This window comes from Prionailurus viverrinus, chromosome B2 (assembly GCF_022837055.1).
Source record: "Prionailurus viverrinus isolate Anna chromosome B2, UM_Priviv_1.0, whole genome shotgun sequence".
NCBI lineage: Eukaryota > Metazoa > Chordata > Mammalia > Carnivora > Felidae > Prionailurus > Prionailurus viverrinus.
Window position 1 is genome coordinate 149795847 of NC_062565.1, and position 19549 is coordinate 149815395.

General features: G+C 50.1%; 1 protein-coding gene and 1 long non-coding RNA gene across 3 annotated transcripts; one reads left to right on the top strand and one right to left on the bottom strand.

Moving 5' to 3' along the window:
* Positions 1-301: 301 nt before the first annotated feature.
* On the bottom strand, positions 302-9547 carry MPC1 (mitochondrial pyruvate carrier 1). Of its 2 annotated transcripts, XM_047860240.1 has the most exons (5): positions 9355-9547; positions 4048-4051; positions 1905-2001; positions 1177-1309; positions 302-811 (listed from the first exon to the last, which is right to left on the bottom strand). In XM_047860240.1, exons 1-5 carry the CDS (start codon positions 9423-9425, stop codon positions 787-789), a joined length of 330 nt encoding a protein of 109 aa, XP_047716196.1. In that variant the 5' UTR covers positions 9426-9547; the 3' UTR covers positions 302-786. The 2 variants fall into 2 exon arrangements, with proteins under 2 accessions (XP_047716196.1, XP_047716198.1); XM_047860242.1 differs by lacking the exon at positions 4048-4051 and having other exon boundaries at positions 9355-9473.
* Positions 9548-12776: 3229 nt separating this feature from the next.
* LOC125165924 (uncharacterized) lies at positions 12777-16453 on the top strand. The gene is made up of 3 exons (XR_007152265.1): positions 12777-13008; positions 13798-13892; positions 16080-16453. It is a non-coding gene; the product is annotated as an uncharacterized LOC125165924 (long non-coding RNA).
* Positions 16454-19549: the final 3096 nt, after the last annotated feature.

A 19549-nucleotide genomic window follows, 5' to 3' on the forward strand; every position in this document is an offset into this window, starting at 1 on the left:
ACATGCGCCTGTCCGCTGTGGGCTGTCACCCGACGGCTCTCGGGGGCACGGCTCGGCTCGACATCAGCTACCCCACGGCCTGCTCCAGGTGCCACCCGTGGCTGCACTTTCTAACGCCGCCCGGAGGAAAGAGCACATTCTGAGTGACCGTCGGCGCCTTCCCGACACCGGCCGTCCAGCTCGCCGTCCCCCGGCCGCCTTCCTCGTTTTCCAGGAGCGCCACTCTACGCACAACGCTCTTTCCAGGGACATTCTGGTTCTGCGGTTTTTTAGCCCAGCAAGATACTTAATATCACACTCATTTGACAAATATTTAAATCATTTATTGCCATTAAGTTCCAGCAGCTCAATATACACACTGCACGGAAATACACACTTTTTCAAAACATTGGCAATGAGATTGGAGTATGTGGCCAGCCGTCGGTCTCGTGGTCATTACAGTTAAGAATTCTGAGTACTTAAAGGCTAATAATTACAAACGATGTTCTCTTCGGTTTTTCATTAAGTAAATTCTAACAGGTACTATCCATATTACCGCAGATAAAACCATCATCGGGAATTACTAAATTGATCGCATATTTTGAGCTACTCTTTACGAAGAGAAGTGAAATATTCGGTACTTGTAAGGCAGCAGAGAGTTGGCTTCGGGACTCTCAGCTATTTCTAGAAAAACTGGTTAGTAAAAATAGTAGCCAGCCTGTTTTCCTTAGCGAGCCCATCGTGAGGCGGACTGACTCAGCAGCGGCATAGCTTCCCTTCCAACAGCTGGTTTTTCATTTTCCCTTGTTATGCTGATGCCTTTTTAGTCATCCTGGAAATAAACACAAAGAAAAATTCACTGAGACAAATTTCACTGGGGCCTCCAAGAACTTGGATGACTTTGAGAAGACACCTTTACATTTATTAAAACCGAAAATGTTATGAAAACAGCAACATCCTACTTCCTGTCCATTTGCATGTTTTAATAAGCAAACCTGCAGTGCACTCACTGTCTTCAATTCAGCAGCATATTTTTTTTTTTTTCAACAGCGTATTTTTGCTCAGAGTCCAGCTTCCCCCACAGCTAACGCGTCATCTCCGCACACACTCACGCCCGGTGCCCCCGACGCCTCCAGATTTGAGTTTCGTTCTCCGTCATTTCTCAAAACGGAAGTGATGAGACCGGAAGGGGCTTACTCGTATTTGATAAGGCGACTCCCCTGAATGAGCTGGGCGACTTCGTTTGTGGCGTGGCAGGCGAAGAGAAGCCAGTTTCGAGGCTGCACCTTGTAGGCAAATCTCATGAACGTCAAGGAGTAACAGCAGAGAGCTGCCAGAAACATCAAAGCGAGGCAATGACTTACGGCTCGGCAGACCCCGAGCTGCGTGCTCGCAGGTCGGGGCTCAGTCACCTTGATCGGAACAGGAATCTCTCCTGCTAAAACTCGTGGCAGATGAAGAACGCCACTGCCTAAATGCTTCCGTGAATGGGAAGCTCATCCTACATTTTACTCTGCCGCTTGACGGGTCTGTTGGCTGCAGCAGCCAGTAGCTCTGACCACTTCCTGTCCCCTCAGAACTGTTTACGGCCCACCCCCACCGTCTGGAAGAACTGCTACTTAATCCCGCAACACCACCTTAAGGACAAGTAGCAGGGCTCCAGATACACTTAAAGGCACTTCCTACAAAGAGAGGTTCGAGAGGACAGTTTTTAGTTGCGTGCCCATCTGAAAGGCACACAGGACCCCAACACTTTCTAGATAAATATTTCAAAACAACTCTGCTTTTTCCTCCCCACGGACAAGCAACGCCGTTCCAACGCCGTGTCGCTCTATAGGTCACTTGCGAACAGCGGAGCGTGGGAGCCGTATTCCGCGTGATTCTATGCGTGAAGTCCCCCCAACTGTTCACAGTCGCATCCTTACCAAATGTCATCCGCCCACTGATAATCTCTGGAGACTTTTTCATGTCATTGATGGCAGCAATGGGAAGACCCCAGTTGGCTACAGGGCCCCAGAAGTGCTACAGAAACGAGAGGAGGGAAAGGGAAGAGGAAGAGGGTAAGGCGGGCGTGAACAGCTGCGGCCCTCCGTTACGTGGTAACGCAGATAACGGAAATGCGTGAGGACAGGTCTTCACCATCGCGTGCACGGCCCGCAGGCCGGTTAACATCCGGGCCCTGACTGTTCAAGGGTCAGCCCAGAAATGGGCCGCTCTTCAAAGGCGCACCCAGAGGCAGAAAATATCTGGCAGCTTCCCACCAGGGAACCGAATGCCCCGCCCAGAGAACTTTCAATCCGATTAACTTCTCACCCCATGCCCTCCTGGCACAACTTAAACCTCATTACAACTATCCTCCGCAAGGTAATGTTTAAATCTATCAGCCCCCCGCCCCCTTCAAATGCTCATTAAGAGATCTGTCACTATCTCTTACCATGCAGATCCTAAATTGGGTATTTTTTCTGAAGAAAGTACCCTAAGAGGGGAGAACCTGCTTTTCAGCTCGTGTGAACTAGATTAAGATCAGAGAGCCTGGAAATCCGCACTCAGAACTGCCAGATGCTAGGAAATTAAGGTTGGAAACTACTCTTGATGGCAAAGCCCCCGCCTACGTGCCACGCTGTGACCACGGCCGCCCCGGAACCAAGAAGTTGCCCGTGTTTAACAGCAGCGGCACCCAATTTGATAAAACCGGCTGCTGGCTTTTCCAGCACATTAAAAATTGTTTTATGAATGTGCAATTTTCAGTACTTTAAAATATGAAAGAAACCACACGTCACTGGCTAAACACCCTTCTTAGTTTTCAGAATATTAAGCAGTAATCTGTGCAGTGCTGCCCACTGGAGCATTGAAGACAAATTCAGGCTGCTGAATCCATTTCTGACACTGACCAGGAGTCATTAAAACCCAAACTCCCATAAGCAGCGGGAGACCAGGGAAATCCAAGAAAAATAGAGGAGAATGACACCTGGCCGGACAGGAGAGCATTTTGCAGTGCTTACTTCGCATGGTAGGTCTGAAACAGTGGTGACGCATCAGAGCTCCCGTGGGGCCGGGACGCTAGGCACTGACGGTCTACAACCGAGTCAGGACCCCGCAAACTAGACACAGAGGGTGCAAACAATCTCCGGGGTTCTGGGCGGCTAACTAGTCCTCGTCTTTAGACCGGATGTTATCTGGGTGAGACACACCTCTAGAACCTTAACTTCCAGTACCTGGATGACGGGTGGCCGCGGTCCCTTCTCTCCCCTCCATCCCAGACGCCTGGTGACGGAGGGCCCCAGCCTTCCGTCTCCATCTTCCTCCCTTCTCCACTGTCCTTTTCCTGGGAGTCCCTTCATTTTCCAGCTACCGCCCCAGTGTCTTCCTTTCCTCCTTTCTTGACCAGGCCTTTCTCCACTTTGGTCTAGTTTCATCTTTTTCTAGTTAATCTTTCCACAGCTCCGCACTGCGTGGTGGCCCAGTATCCACTTTATCACGCACAGCCCCCGGGCTGGAACAGCCTGCAGAGTTTGCCTAGGAGGGGCTTCCCCCACCGGGCACACAGGCGTCTTCCCTCACGGCTGGGGCCACGGACAAGACCAGGGCAGAAATCCCACACCCCCAGCAGCCCTGGGGCTGTCCGCACAAACGATGGGATTACAAATTCCGGTGCGAGGACTTGAGCGTGAGGCAGAGCGCTGCAAGTCGAGGGCTATCTACATACTCGATTATGAACACTGTTTCTTAAAAAGAACACGAAAGGTAAAAATAATTTGAATACTCGTTCACTAAGAGATCTAGCCTTGGAAAGTCAGTAACGCACCTTCGCCTAGTACACGCCTCTAGGTGTCACTTCCCTGTTTGGAAATACGTGTTTGGCCCACGCCCATCAGCTCAGCAGTCGAGGCACTGGTCCTGCCAGGGGTTAGCGCCCAGAGGACCAGGTCACCCAGGGGGACACCGGGAGAGCCACCAGGCACGGCGGCTGGATACGCTATCTCAAGCAAAGGAGGCCGGGCCTGCCGTCCATACCTCTGTTAGTGCAGAAAGTCTGCAAAAGCCTGAAATGAAGAACAATTTTCTTACCGTACTATTTGGTGAGGAGTCACCAAGGCGCAGACAAGAGACATGGAAAAAAAAAAAGAGAGAGAGAGAGATCAGCTGCTTTGAAAGACGTCTGTTCCTCCAGGTTCCTGCGACCTCCCACTCTGCTCCGGTTCCCGCAGCAGAGCCACAGGTGAGCAAGCACACTCTTCTCTCCCTGAGACGTGGGGGTAATCCCAGCAACAGCGCTGACCTCCGTTTCACGACACGGTCTAACGCTGAAGCCTCAGAGCGAAGCTGTCCCGCAGAAACGTGATGCAAGTGACTAGCAGCAGCCACACGTTAATTTTAAGATTTCCAGAAGCCACGTTCACAAAAGTAAAACAAAGAAGTCGATTTTATTAAGTTCATTCTGACGTACCGGAAATATCTTAATCTGAACACGTAATCGAGAGAAACTTATGAATGGGCTATTTTACATTCTTTTTTTGTACTAAGCTCCTGAGATCCGGTGCATGTAGAAATTCAGGGTGCACCCCATTTGGACTGTGGCCACAGCGAAAGCACTCACGGCCGTCAGGCTGGACGGCACAGGCTGAACGGGGGCATTTCTCTGGAAAGGACAAGCAGGAGAGAGACGCGGTGACGCACAGCTCGGGCAACGGTGAGCTCGCCGTTAGGAACAGGTTATCGCCAGAAAGAAAGCCCCTAAAGACAGGCAAGTAATTTTACATTCTGTTCACTTCTAAAACTCTGGAATGTCAAACAGTGCCCAGCATTTGCCACGCACTCAAAAAGTCCTTGTTGAATGAATGAATAGTAAAAACTTTCCAGTGATTTTTTTTCCTGAACGTTAAACTCGGTACCATTTAAAAATACATCAAGGGCCACCTGGGTGGCTCAGTCGGTTGAACATCCAACCTCGGCTCAGGTCATGATCTCACGGTTTGTGGGTTCGAGCCCTGTGTCAGGCTCTGTGCTGACAGCTGGGCCTGGAACCTGCTTCAGATCCTGTGTCTCCCTATATACGTATACACACACACACACACACACACACACACACACACACACACACATAGATGTGTGTGTGTGTATCCATCCATCCATCCATCCATCCATCCATCCATCCATCCACCTCTCTCAGGAAAGGGGGTAAACCCCTAGAATAAATCTGCACAGACCGTCACTGACTCAATCATTAAAGCATATGCCTTACACCTCAGAATTTACTTGTTCAATCTTAATTCATTCTTCTTAGCCGAAATTCAGGAGCAAGAATGAAGAAAGGAAAAACAAAAAGCAATTTCTTTTACTCCATCAAGAAGGTATATGAGAAAATTTTTAAAAATTAAAAAAAAAAGACAGGGGTGCCTGTCCAGCTCCAGTTGGTAGGGCACACGACTCTTGATCTCGGGTTGTGAGTTCAAGACCCACTTTGGAGATTACTTAAAAAAAAAAAAAAAACATAGCAGAGATCCAGGAAGTTCTTGATTCAAGATCCTCGTTAGGGTAAGAAAATCAGCCGGAGAAGAGACAGAAGGCACCAAAAAAAGAGTATCAGAACCCAGAGGATTCAACATGGCATAATAATAAAGAATAAACGGGTCACGTACTTTTGCCAAGCATGATACTATATTGTCAAACAGCTACCAAAGCACAAAAGAGAAGAAATTGTCCAGGACCACGTAGCTAAAAATGACGGGCGCCAGGATTCTCACTCACTGTTCAAACTCATCACTTGGGTCTGACGTTACCATAAATCACATCTGACGAAAGCTGTCAGTAATTACTTAATATTAAGACCCTACTGAGGGGTGCCTAGGATGCTTAGTTGGTTAAGCGTCTGACTTCGGCTCAGGTCATGATCTCACAGTCTGTGAGTTCGAGCCCCGCGTGGGGCTCTGTGCTGACAGCTCAGAGCCTGGAGCCTGCTTTGGATTCAATGTCTCCCTCTCACTCTCTGCGCCTCCTCTGCTCATGCTCTGTCTCTCTCTCCCTTAAAAATAAATAAAAACATTAAAAAAAAAAAAGACCCTACTTAAACGTCCTCGTAATGCCTTTCATTTTTTTCCTTCCTATATCCAATCAAAGTCCACACTCTTGCTATGGCTACAGCTTATTCCTTAACTTCTGTTGCTTGGTGTAAAAAAATGAACATTTTAAAATACACTTGGAAATGCACATTATAAGAAAGACACTTCCATCTTACTCATACAATGTGACAGAATTTTATAATCTGTATGAAATAGGATTTTATATTTTTGCTGAAACACTCAACTGTGTTATTAAAATAATTTTTATGGGGTGCCTGGGTGGCTCAGTTGGTTGAGCGTCTGACTTCAGCTCAGGTCGTATCTCGTAGTTCTTGAGTTCGAGCCCCGCACTGGGCTCTGTGCTGTGAGCACGGAGCCTGCTTCAGATCCTCTGTCCCCTTCTCACTCTGCCTCTCCCCCACTTGCACTCTCTCTCAAAAATAAATACAACATTAAAAAAAAAATTCAGGAACAGTTTTAGTTTAGAAGATCTCTGTCTCCCCTCAGTAGGTCATAAAGATCCAGATCTTCCGCTGGTAGGGAGTGCAAAGTCACTGCGGAGGTGAGAATGTGCAGACCCTCATTTCCGATGGAAGAGAGAGGTGATGAGGTTTTCTTCCTTGGGCTTAATTCTCATTTGCAAAGCACAGCAGCTTGGGAGACCACACAGGGAGAGCTTTCTGCTGTAAGTTCTAGGGGGAGCAGGTTCTCTTTCTAGGAGAAAAAGCTCAAAGAAAGATCGCCTGGTGAGAGTTCTGATACCAGCCCTTCAGCGGCCCTCCACCCCCGGCTGTGGGGGGCATGAAACCCCACTGCTGCCAACAGCCGCAGCAGGGCAAACACAGCCAGCCTGGCATCTCGCTCCATCCAGTCAGTTCACAGAAGTCATTTCAGGTCAGGATCACAGAGCTTCACAAGATTTTAACCTTTTCCAGAACAGTATAAAGTGTTTCTGATCACACACACACACACACACACACACACACACAGCGGAATATAAATTATGAATTGCATGGTGATTGGGAGTCTGAGTATTTATTTTCACATCCCTCATCCAGTTTAATGTTCTCAACAACCCAACCAGAAAGGGCATGATCATTAAACCCATTTCACAGGCAGGTAACCGAGGCCCACTGGGATTGGATTTGCTGGGGATGCCTTGAGTAGGAGTCACTCTTCCGTCTGCTGCCCCAGGAGACAGCACTCTTCCCCGGGCACTGCCACTCTCGTCCTCATTTAGTCAAGACTTAACTCAAAGTAACACTGGAAAAAGTATACACAAAGTAAACCACATGAAGTTAATCTCAGGAAGAAAGGTTAAACCATATCAAAATATTGAGTTAAAAAGTCCGGCTCTGGGAAACCTAACTGCTAGGAAAAAAAGACAGAAGTAGAAAATAGTAAAAATAAGAATAGAAATAAGTAGAAAAGCAGGGCTCACTCCCTTGAAAATATATTTAAAAAACATTTTTTTAATGTTTATTTTTGAGAGAGATAGAGCACGAGTAGGGGAGGGGCAGAGAGAGGGAGACAAAGAATCAAGAGCAGGCTCCAGGCTCTGAGCTGTCAGCACAGAGCCTGTTGTGGGGCTCGAACCCACGAACTGGGAGATCATGACCTGAGCTAAAGTTGGACGCTAAACTGACTGAGCCACCCAGGCGCCCCGAAAATAAATCTAACAAACTGTTCTTAGGTAATAGGACGTTACCTAAAAATCAATATTTTTTCTTAAAGGTGTGACCACTGTATTCTCAATTATTCCATACAATTTTATCCTTTGCTGTACCTAATGATCAGGAAGGCCCATTATCCAAAGCAGAAGACAGTAGTAAAAAGGTAACATTCCAAGAGAAACTTAACCGCAGGGCTGAGAACTGACCCTGGCAGGACTGCTTGCTCAGGTTTCCCCAACACGTTCCTCTGATAAACCACCCTGCTCCACAGCACTAAACATCTGTCCTCATTGATCACCGTCCTACTCAAGTACAGAAACTTCCTAACGGGAGAGCCGGGAGTGAAGCGTGTTTCCAAATTCATCACAGGAGAGACTGAATTGTACCTCTCACCCTGCTGCTCTGTAGAATCACAAGTAAACAGTGTTTGCAGAGTTCAGGACTTAAAACGGAATTCTTTTCACATTGGCAGAGGTTCAGCTGCCCTCACGCTGTACCTTTTGGATGGTTACAGGACTCATGTGTCCTCAGTGGTCCTCACTTAGCCTCTTTGGCACGCTATTCACCATTGGAAAACAAAACAAAACAAAACAGGGGCGCCTGGATGGCTCAGGTCATGCGTGGGACTCTCGATTTCGGCGCAGGTCAGAATCTCAGGGTGGTGGGACTGAGCCCCAGGTCCAGCTGCTCACCCAGCGCGGAGCCTGCTTGGGATTCTCCCCACCCCCAAACAAAACAAAACAAAACAAATCAAAACATAGCCCAACACCTAGGTTTTAAAATCACAAGACAGGAAAACCAAAACTTAAACTCCTAAATAAAGTATTGAAAACTGTTTCGGGGGCACTAGATTGGCTCGGTGGGTAGCGCCTGCAACTCTTGACCTCAGGAGTTGTGAATTCAAGTCCCGCCTGGGGTGTAGAGATGACTTTAAAAAAAAATTAAAAATCTCTAATATCTGGTTGATATAATATAATATAATAATATATAAAGCTTGTAAAGTTATACTACATGTTCTGAAATAAAAGCAAGAGTCTCAAGACTCGAGATGGAAATAGAATGTGGAAAGTGTGTCTTGGGCCCTTTCACCCGCAAATGCCCTTCGTTTCTAACTGGAAAGGAAGAGTGAAGGGAAAATCGAGTAAGGAAAAGCATGTCCTTGGAGACGCGCTGCTTTACTTTGGCCGGCAGAATATTCGTGCATTAAAATATTTGAGATTGGATTCCCTTCGCCGCTCAGACTGAAAGTCCTCCGAAGCCGGAAAACGGAAAGGCGCGCGGGACCCGGCACAAGTGATCGCGGGGACTCCAGGAGGGGCGATCGCGCGCACCTGCAGCGCACCTGCAGCAGCGCCCGCGTCCTGGACGCGCGCACGCTCTCCCGGCGCCTCCCGCCGGCCCCTCCCAGCCCCACACCTGGGCGCCCAGCTGCCCCGCAGGTGCCGAGAGGCGACATCCGGCCAGGAAACCGCGCCAGGGGCCAGGGTCCTCGGCGCTGCCCGGCACCCGCCCCGCTGCCCCCACCCCCGCTGGCCCCGCCGCCCGGCCCCCGCGCCCTCGTGGCCCCGCGTCCCGGGCGGCGTCAACCCCGACCTCCGGGAGCCCTCGGGGGTTCCGGAGGTCTGGCCCGGGGGACTCGTCACCTCATGAGGTAGTCCCGAAAGTCCTTGCTCCGGACATAGTCCGCCGCTTTCCGCACCAGCGCGCCCGCCATGGCCGTGCCCGACACCAGACACCCCGCAGTGCCCCGGCCGCCGCTTCTCGGAGCCCAATGACACCCAGTCCAGCGAACAGCGGGAACGCCGCCCCCGCCCCCGGGGCCCGCGTCACGACAGCCGGCTCCGCCTTACGGCCGCGCCGCGCCGCCGGGCGCTCGGCCTATGGGAGGGCACAGGGCGGGAGGCGGCGGCCCGGATTGGCTGGGCCTGCTGCCGTAAAACGGCCGGGGCCGGCCGGGGATTGGCTGGCGCTGGCTCAGCCCCGGCCGCCGCAGTCCTCTGGCGCGGAGGTGACGGTCGGTGGCGGCCGCCCGAGGGTCTGTGCCGCCGTACCCGCAAGGGCACCTTGGCCGGGCCGGGGTGCGCCCGGAGTGCCCGCGTGGGCGGCCCGGGTGCGCTCTGGGTACGCCCTGTGGGGGAGGCGGGACAGGAGGGTTCGGTTGTTCGGGTCTCTTTTTTAACTGTCCCCCCTCCCCCCTTTTTTATTTGCTGATGTTTGAGGTGGGGGGAAGGGCAGAGAGAGAGGGAGACAGATGATCTAAAGCAGGCTCTGGGCTGCCTGCGCAGAGAGCGGCCGAGAGCCTGACGCGGGGCTAGAACTCAAGCACCCGAGAACATGACCTGAGCCGGAATGGGTTGCTTAACCGACTGAGCCACCCAGGCGCCCTGGTCTTTAAAATCTTCTGTTAGGGGCCCCAGATGAAAACCATCGGCCCTCACCATGCCTTTTGGTGAAGGTGTAGGGGACGGGCGGCAGGCATTCTCTGCTAGGAGCCTAAATTGGATGTCAACACTGCTGTGGGCGGTTGGTGGCGTGGATTGACGTTGGCTATGGACACGCCCTTTGGCCCAGCCGGCCCTTCTCCAGCGGTCCCCCCCCCCCCCCCCCCCCGACAGGCAAGCTTGTGCAATTTCAGATGCACAGCATTATTTTTAATATGTCCACCCACAGGGAGAGTTAGATCACGCTGCATCCATTCCACTGAATCATGTAGCAGCTCGGAAGGGGAAGGGTGCTCTGTGTGTGCCGGTATGGAAAGAGGTCTAAAATGTGTAAGAAAAATCAAGGGGCAGAGTCGTGTGTAAAGTGTGCTACTCATTTGTGCATGGGGACAGAGAAAATCTGTAAGTTTGTTTCCAAAGTTGAAAGGGACGTGTTAGCAGGGACTGCCTCAAAAGATGTCCAAGTGCAGAGGGCTGGAGAGAAACTGCCTTTTCACCGTATACTTTTTTTATTCCTATTGAAATTTGTACAGGAAACATACGCTATCGAAAATAAACATCAGGGGCGCTGGGTGGCTCAGTCAGTGAACCTCCGACTCTTGATTTCTGTGCTGACAGTGCAGAGCCTGCTTGGGATTCTTTCTCCTTCTCTCTCTCTCTGCCCCTCCTCGGCTCACTCTCTCTCTCAAAAAAAAAAAAAAAAAAAAAAAAAAATCTTTTTAAATGGCATTAAAGAAATGCCTTTGAGAAGTAAAACAGCAGGCCTTTGAATCAGATTCATCTTCTGCTCAGGATCTCCGTGGGTCACACCTGACCTTGATCTTGTTTGAAAGTTGTCTGAATAGGCAGCACTGCCATCCCAGAATAACACAGGAAGGTCGGTTATGTTCAGCTGGTGCTTCAAGGTGAAGGAATAAATGAATGAGCTGAGGAAAAACAAGAGGGTTGATTATTAATAGTGCTATGGTTATTAGCGCTAAAAGGAACCGCAGGCCCAAGGTGAAGTCACTTGCCTCCAGTCCTGCAAACCAAGATTTAATTGCAGTTTCAAACTTTCCGGGAGTGGAATTTGAAGCCAGGCAATCTGGAATTTTCTGGACAGTATCAGTGAGGTAATATGTTACTTGGGCCCTTTCCAGTCCCCCCCTGCCCCCAAAGGAGGTGACATAATGTGCGTGATAAGACCCCTTGCCCTTCCCGAGGTGACCTTGCCTGAAACCATCTCTTCTTTTGCAAATAACTTCTTGCTTCCCTCTTTCCTATAAAAACGTTCCTGCCGGGAGCCGATCCGTCCAGCCTTCCTGGTGGCACAGCCTGGGTGGTTGGCCCAAGGGCAACGCACAGCGCCCCTCCGAATGGGAAGCTACTGGTATCCCTCCTGTTACTCGTCACGGCCATCCCCATGGTCCAACTGGCATTGGTGATTCAAAATAAACCCATGGGGGCAAACTCGGGGATATTTTCTGGGGATGACCCCCAGAACAAAAAAGAAACCTTTTATCCAGCGGGTGCCATCCCCGCCTGCCCGTCCCCTAAAGGAAAGGTAGCCCCATATATTTCCCAGCCAGGGAGGGGGGGCAAATGGGTTTGAAAGCCCCACTCCGGCCACAAAGGAATGTATCTCTGGATACAAGTTACTCCAACCCCTAGGCCCACTTGGCCCCCAGGAGGCATTCCAGATGGTAACTGGACCTGGTGGGTTAAGGTATAGAATGGTTCATTAATTCCTAGGTATACATTGTCTCTCTGGGAGCGCATAAGGCATGGGTTCCCAGGGCCCTCTTGGCTCTTTCCCGGCACCCCAGACCAAAGCGAATACTTTTGTTCCTTGTACAGCAGATTGTTCAAAGGATCAATTGAACCATTAAGAAGTCATGTCACTGACAACGTTCCACTTGAGGTGTTGAGAGCTGGATGGCCTTTCATGAAAATAGCAGAGCAAACGCTTTATAAACTATAAGTAAACGTAGACACATAACGAAAGTAGTATGAAGAAATTAATCAATAAGCAAAGGGGAGGAGGGAATGTTACAAAGAAATAACCATGAGGTTCCTTAATGGGTGATGACACAAAGGAGCATTTTTAGAATTAGGTAAAGCCGAGAAACATAGATGATGCACGCCACAAGGAATAACGCATATAATGCCACGCTTGCCACAATAAAGCGGCCTGTCTAACACACTGCTGTCGTCTGTGTGCGTTTGTTATTTTTGCCGACGCCGTTCATCCTTCGGGAACCCCTGGACCTGCTGGGGCTGGACTCCGGCACTTTCCATTTTGGACAACTCCTTGGAGCACCTCTCTGCTGGCCTGATGGAAGGCTGCCCAATTCATGAATCGCTTGATAAAGCCAAGTAGCTCTTTAAATTTTACTTCTTGAGTTTTGTTTTTTAACGCTCGCTACCGTGTGTTAACCGCTAGGCACTTTTCCTACGTTAGTTCTTACAACCCAGAGGGGTGGGAGCAGCGTAAGGAAACTGAACGGCTTCTTGAATAAAACCGAGGTGCTTCTGCAGGGTTCGTGGGAAGGGTCCCTCCCCGATACCCAGAGTGAGAACAGGCTCCCGGTTCTCACAATGGCTCAGTCTTATCTCCTAGTACTTTCTTTTCCTCAGGAGCGGTGGATCAGAAGAATCCTCTGCAGATTCCTAGACCCCTGCAAGCTTAGAGCTTCAGGAGATCTGGAGGGGAGCCTCTGAAAGCTGGTCAGTGACAGCGCGTGGAGAAACACTACTGAGGGCTCCTGTCCCCAGTTCCTGGTGTCACCGCCAGGCCAGCGTCTGAACATTCTGCTTGCCACAGTTGGGCCACACTTGGATCTTCGAGGCTTCTGTTAAGTTCCCATTGCGTGGAAGGTAGGGGCTAGAGGATTTAGTCAAAGGAATATATAAAAGGAATAACGCTCTGCTAAGCAGCAGCTTCCCCGAGATCTGAATCTGGCTCTCTTTCTCTAAGAGCCGTGCTTTCTTTGCTTATTTCGTGTTGCCACAATTAGGACTTCTTCCATGTAAATATGTATCTTTCCTACTTCAACTACGGAGCAGGTAATATGGTCTCATGTATAAGAGAACACAGCAGGAGGCAAGAGACCCAGCTACATTATTTCCTGAAATTCTAGAAAGGCCTAGAAACCTCACCCGGTCCCTACACGGACAGAGTATGGAAAGGTAAAAATGCAAACATCGCTGGCTTGGGTCCCAGGTTTCCGGAAGAGGCTGCAAGGGCCTAGCATCAAGCCAGAACCTCATACGCCCAGAGTTCTCAAAGTCCAGAAATGACGGTCACACACAGGGCTTCCCTGTTGACTATGAGGAACGGGAACTGTGAGCTCAGACAGATTGAAGTCAGAGGAGGGGGGAAGCTGGCCCTTAGTCACACCGCACCCATGTGGGCCGGTGTTGTGTAGGCAGTCCATATACACCGTATCCAGGGCAGTGCTTGTGTGGGTAGGGGGGTCCTCCGTGGGGGTCCTGTGGAGGGTTTCCTGGCAGGCAGGTCTGTGATACCTCACACGGTAGAAGCAATCTTCTCTATGGCAGTACACTTGCCATGTTTTTTCACTTATCAAAATAACAAAAAAAAAAAAAAAAAGGAAAAGAGGACATGGTAGTTCTGCTTATGAACTAACACACTTAATTACACAGGTTTTCTTCTGGAAATGGGGATAACGAGGACCATGTTGTCCATCTGGGACAGCTATTGTGATGACAAGAGACAATTTCCGAGGAGTACTTGGGGGGTGAGTACGTGTTTTATAAACATAGATGTGTGACCGGGCTCCTGGGTGGCTTCGCTGGTCAGACCCCTGACTCTTGATTTCGGCTCAGGTCACGGTCTCTCAGTTCGTGGGATCGAGTCCCATGGTGGGTTCTGCGCTGACAGCACAGAGCCTGCTTGGGATTTTCTCTCATCCCTAAGGAATGTTGGGGGGAGACCCCTCAAGATAAGGGAAGGCAACCTGGCTGTATGCGTATGTAACATGCCTCATGACCCTGTGACATGAGGCCACCTGATCAGACCGCGTGACTGGGTGTTACCATGTATGGGAGACGGGCAAGAAAAGCATTTATAAAAGACTACACCTCACTGCACTCGGGGCTCAGCTTTTCCAGTGCGAACCCAACCGAACGTTGCCGGCACAAAGTTCCTTCCTGGAAAGAAACGCTTCGGTGTCTCGACTCTGTGCGAACCTCGGTTCCCGTTCCACTCTCTCTCTGCCCCCGCCCTGTGCGCACTGTCTCTGTTGCTCTCTAAATAAACTTAAAAAAAAAATTTTTTTAACGTTTATTTATTTTTGAGACAGAGAGAGACAGAACATGAACGGAGGAGGGTCAGAGAGAGGGAGACACAGAATCCGAAGTGGGCTCCAGGCTCTGAGCTGTCAGCACAGAGCCTGACGCGGGGCTCGAACTCACGAACCGTGAGATCATAACCTGAGCCGAAGCCGGCCGCTTAACCGACTGAGCCACCCAGGCACCCCTCTCTAAATAAACTTAAAACACACACACACACACACACACACACACACATACATTCAAAACATAGATGTGTTGTTACGTCCTGCTGCCCATCTATTGCAGCCCAACACCTGCCTTACATGGATTCCAGCTAGGTAGCACACATTAGTTTGATTGCTTTAGTAATTTAAAGAATGCAGTAAATGAGTAAGCCAAGAAACTCGGGAGTTCAGTGAGAACCGGGGACACTCAGAGGCCAGTGCACCGTCTAGAATATGGATGTGTACTTTTTTGCCTCCTTAGCTCTTCAGGTCCTACCTGTAATCAATCCATTGTGCTGCCCCTAAGGCTTGAATACTTTGAGATCAGCAGCCCCTGCCCCCACGCACTTTTCTCCTGGGTCACTGTTCTCATACTGATGAGGGAGCGTGGGGCAAGCTGAGGGCAGGGGACAGGCTAACAGCACCCAGCGCCTCAGGTGGGATGTGTGTGTGATGTTCCTCGGACTCTCCTGGCTGCCCGAGAACAGGGGAAAGGAAAGAAAGCAAATGTCTGACTGATGGAGATCATCGTCATACAGGACAGGGGGCTCCTTCAGTTTACGGAGAACCTAGTAAACTTCAAGAAAGAGGCCATCTAGGGGCGCCTGGGGGGCTCGGTTGGTTGAGGGTCCGACTTCGGCTCAGGTCATGATCTCGCAGTTCGTGGGTTCGAGCCCCGCGTCGGGCTCTGTGCTGACAGCTCAGAGCCTGGAGCCTGCTTCCGATTCTGTGTCTCCCTCTCTTTGCCCCTTCCCCGCTCATGCTCTGTCTCTCTCCGTCTCTCAAAAATGAATAAACGTTAAAAAAAATTTTTTTTTTTACAAAAGAGGCAATCTTATCCACAGAAACCTACAGACTCCATTTCCTGAAGCCCTAATATCACCCTCACCAAGATGTAAGGGGGGTTAACTGCTGGCCATGGTGGTGTGGGAAAGAAAGGCAAATGAAAAGTTAAATTCCCTGAATGCCTACAGCCCAGCTACAAGTCCTTGAAACAGGCAGAGTGACCTTCCTCTAGGAGCTCAGCTGGCTCGTTGATAACTTTGCTGGGGGGCAAAAGGGAATCTTGGCTAAACCTTAGCCTGACCCCCAGGATCCCATGAGTCTACTTTAACCAACATATAAAAACTCATTTTGGAAGCCTCCTTTATCTCAACTCCCCCAGGATACATGCCGGCAATCATCCTCCAAGCTTATGGCCCCTGGTATACATCTGAAGGGTCTCATGACTGAGGTTTTACTAAACGGTAATAAATGGTGTTTTCAAGGTCCTGGAAACCTTGCTTCCAAAATGCCTTAGAGACTTACTCTGTCCCTGACCCCCTCCCAACCTGAGGGTATATCATGAGTCACTCACCACAACCCCAGTGCAGCTCTTTCTGCCCACGGGTCCTGTCCCCTTGCTTTAACAAAATCACCTTTTTGCAGCAAAGACATCTTCAGGAATTCTTCCTTGGCCGTCGGCTCCGGACCCCACCATCACCCCAAAGCCCCATCGATACTGTTCCTCCGGAAGTCACAAAGAAATGGCTTCACGGGCAAGAAACCTTCATTTTGCTTGGCAATTCAGGAGTTTCCTAGGCATAAACGGTAAAGGATATCGTGTATGATAAAGGATAAAGGAAACAGAGGCATCACTCGTTTGCATTCTATACTGAAATGAGCGATTGGAGCCACAACTCCCACTAAACACTGAACTAGACACTGAACCCAACCCCTGAAAGGCGAGAGGGAACTGGGTAATCACAGGATGCCAAACTGTCACCCACGGGTCGCCCACTGCTGGTCACAGGGAAGAAGAGGCCGACACGCTTTGTGAGTATAGACAGCTTTCTCCTACCATGGTGTTCTTAGGGGCTTCAGGGGAAAAATGAAGCCGGTGGAGGGCAGGGGGTCCTGGGCCAATGGTGGGCAGGGTTTCCTGGGCCAAAGGCATTTAGGAAACGTGTGACTCCGACAAGGTTAATTTTTTTCTGCAGCTCTTTTGAGAGCCTTCATGTGAATTTGTGATGGCATAAAAATTAATCCATGGAGCAGTTACCAAATGTCCTTAACCAGAGAGTCCTTTGGAAGGAGCATCTCGTGGGACTGGCGGTCCAGGGGCTCCAGTGGCCCCGTGCCCGGCCACCAGGGTGTGCCAATGGAAGAAACCAGACCTGCCAGTCAGGTGAACAAATCCTGCCACTTTTTATTTAGCTGCCTGCATTTGGCAAGTTTTTAAAACTGCCTAGGCCTCGGTTTTTAAATCTATAAACAGAGCCAATATCGCACCATATATGCAGTTGAGTTTCTGTGCCTACCTGTGAGCCCCCTTCTGCTGCTGCTCCGTTTTCTAATCAGTGAGGGGCTGTACATGTTGGAGAAAGGTGGGGGGGGCGGATCTCAACTTCTCTCATACAATGGTTTGGCTCTGAGTGTGGTGAAAACACCCTGTGGGGACAAGCTGCTCTGGGAAAAAGGACTGAGGCTGCCTCTCCTTTGACCTCACGCTTCCCTGTTGGTTCTTCCTTCCAGCTGGTCTCTTGGCTTGGGGCGAGGGCCCTTGAGGGCAAAGCATCTCCTGATGGAACCCAAACTACCCCTTCGAGCATCAGGACTGAGCTGAGCCAGCAGGACCACCCGGGATCACTGGGAGACAAGCTGCCTTTGACCTTCACTGCCCACCTGCACAGACCCACCTCTGCCCCACGTTCTCCTCGAATACACCTGCAAGTATCTCCGGCACTTTGGAGACTGTCTTTGAGACGCCAGTCGGCCGTCTTCCCGGAGCTGGCCTCCCTGAAATCAGTCTCTTTCCTGTTTCTCCGTCACTCCTTTCTCTGCCTTTGGGTTTTGCCAGCAGCGAGTGGGCGAACCTGCTGTGTTTGGGGCCCTGGGCCCCGGCTACAGCCACATCCACAGAAGGGGTAGCTCACATGGCCGGTGCAGACAGTCCTCCTTCTCTGTGCAGCAGGACGGAGCGGCCACGGGATGAGCTCTTGGGTTGTGACGGCAGGAGCCTGCAAAGCCCCCTGGTCTGCTCCGAAGCTGGCTGAAACTCTACCTTTTGTGTTGATAGAAAAGGAAGCCGTGGGGAGGGCCTCCCAGTGACTAAACCCAGGACAATCTGAGTATCAGAAAGCACGAAGCCTGACTGCAGGACCCCTAAGGGAAAACCAAAGGATGTAAAGGAAGACCACAGAATGGGAGAAACTTGTTGCAAGTCATATATCTGATAAGGAACTATTTAAAGAATAACTTACAACCTAGTAATACAAAGACAGCCCAATTAAGTAACAAGCAAAGGACCGAATAGAGGTTTCTCCAAAGAAGACACACAAATGGCCAATAAGCTCACGAAACTTATTAGCCATCAGGGAAATGATAAAACCACCATGAGACCCCCCTTCACACTCTCCAGAAAGGCCACAATCAAGAGAGTGGAACACAACAGGTGTCGGGCAGGATGCAGAGGGACGGGAACCCCCATTCGCAGCCGCTAGGAGTGCAAAGTGGCTGGACTGCTTTGGAAAACAGCCTGGCCGTCTTCCCGGGGTGAAACACGGGGTTGCCACATGACTCAGCCACCCCACCCCCAGATACACACCCAAGAGAACTGAAAACATATGTCCACACAGCACTTGCATCCAAATGCTCATAGCAGCATTGTAAATAACAGCCAAAGAGTGAAATCAACCCAAATATTGGGTCAACTGAGGAACAGATAAATAAACTGTGGACTAGCCACGCGATGGAATATTACTCAGCAATAAAACGAAACGAAGTCCTGGCACGCGCTACGACATGGATAGATCTAGCAAGCACGGTGCTTATATGAAGGAGCCAGGCACCCGGGACCGCATGCAGTATGAGGCCACGTATATGATGTGCACAGGGTGGGCTCATCCAGGGAGACAGGAAACAGACTAGCGGCCGCCTGGGGCTGTGAGGCTTGGGGCAGGGCTTTGCACTCTTCTTCCGGGTGGAAACCGTCCAATATTGGTTGTACAGATGGCAGGATAACTCTGTGAATGTGCTAAAAACCACTGAATTGTACATTTTAAAGGGGGACACTGCATATGCGAGTTGCATCCCGGTAAAGTTATTTTAAAAAACTTAGCAACAAACAAAAACCTTAAAAAAGGCACAGAAAGAAAAGCCAACAAAATAAAAACCTGAAACTCCTTTGTGATAATTCGTGCGCCAACTCTTCCGGTAATTAAAGGGAAAGAAGCGTTTACCCCTATGAACTACTTCAGACAGGCCTGGTGACGGAGGAGAGCTCTTGTCCTCAGAAGGAGTTCGGCTAATAGATACGGGAGAGTGGTGGAATGAAAAGAACACCAGTTTGCAAGCCCGACCGCAGTGACGGATTCAGACAGAAGGCAGCACAGAACTCCAGTCATTTGGTGAATAAACGGGAGCCAGATCTTCCCAGGGATTGTTCGCTGTGTGAAAGGGGAAATGCAAATGAACACGGAGGGATCCAGGAGATTCCACTTGGCATCACCATCAGAAGGGCTGTAACTTACTGCCTCCCGGTGTGATGCTTCAAGTAAACAGCTGGTGAAGGGTCCACCCACACCTGGAACCTGAATCCCATCAAGCCTGGAAATGCAAGGATTAAGGCACGTAACCCAGGGACACTCTCAGGAAGTAAACATGTCCCAGCAGGTGCAACATGCAATAGGACAGCCGGCGACGGAACCCCTCTCCCACGAGACCCCGGCATGAGGAAAAAGGAACTCGAAATATCACCGGAGCCACACGCAGGACTTGAAGTTTCTAGTGACCACATTCAAGCTGTAAAGGAAATAGGTGGGGTTAATTTTAGTGATAGAGTCCGGCCGAATATCCAAAATATGATTTCAATGCGTAATCAGTATAAAATTATCATTGAAGTATTTTATTTTCATATG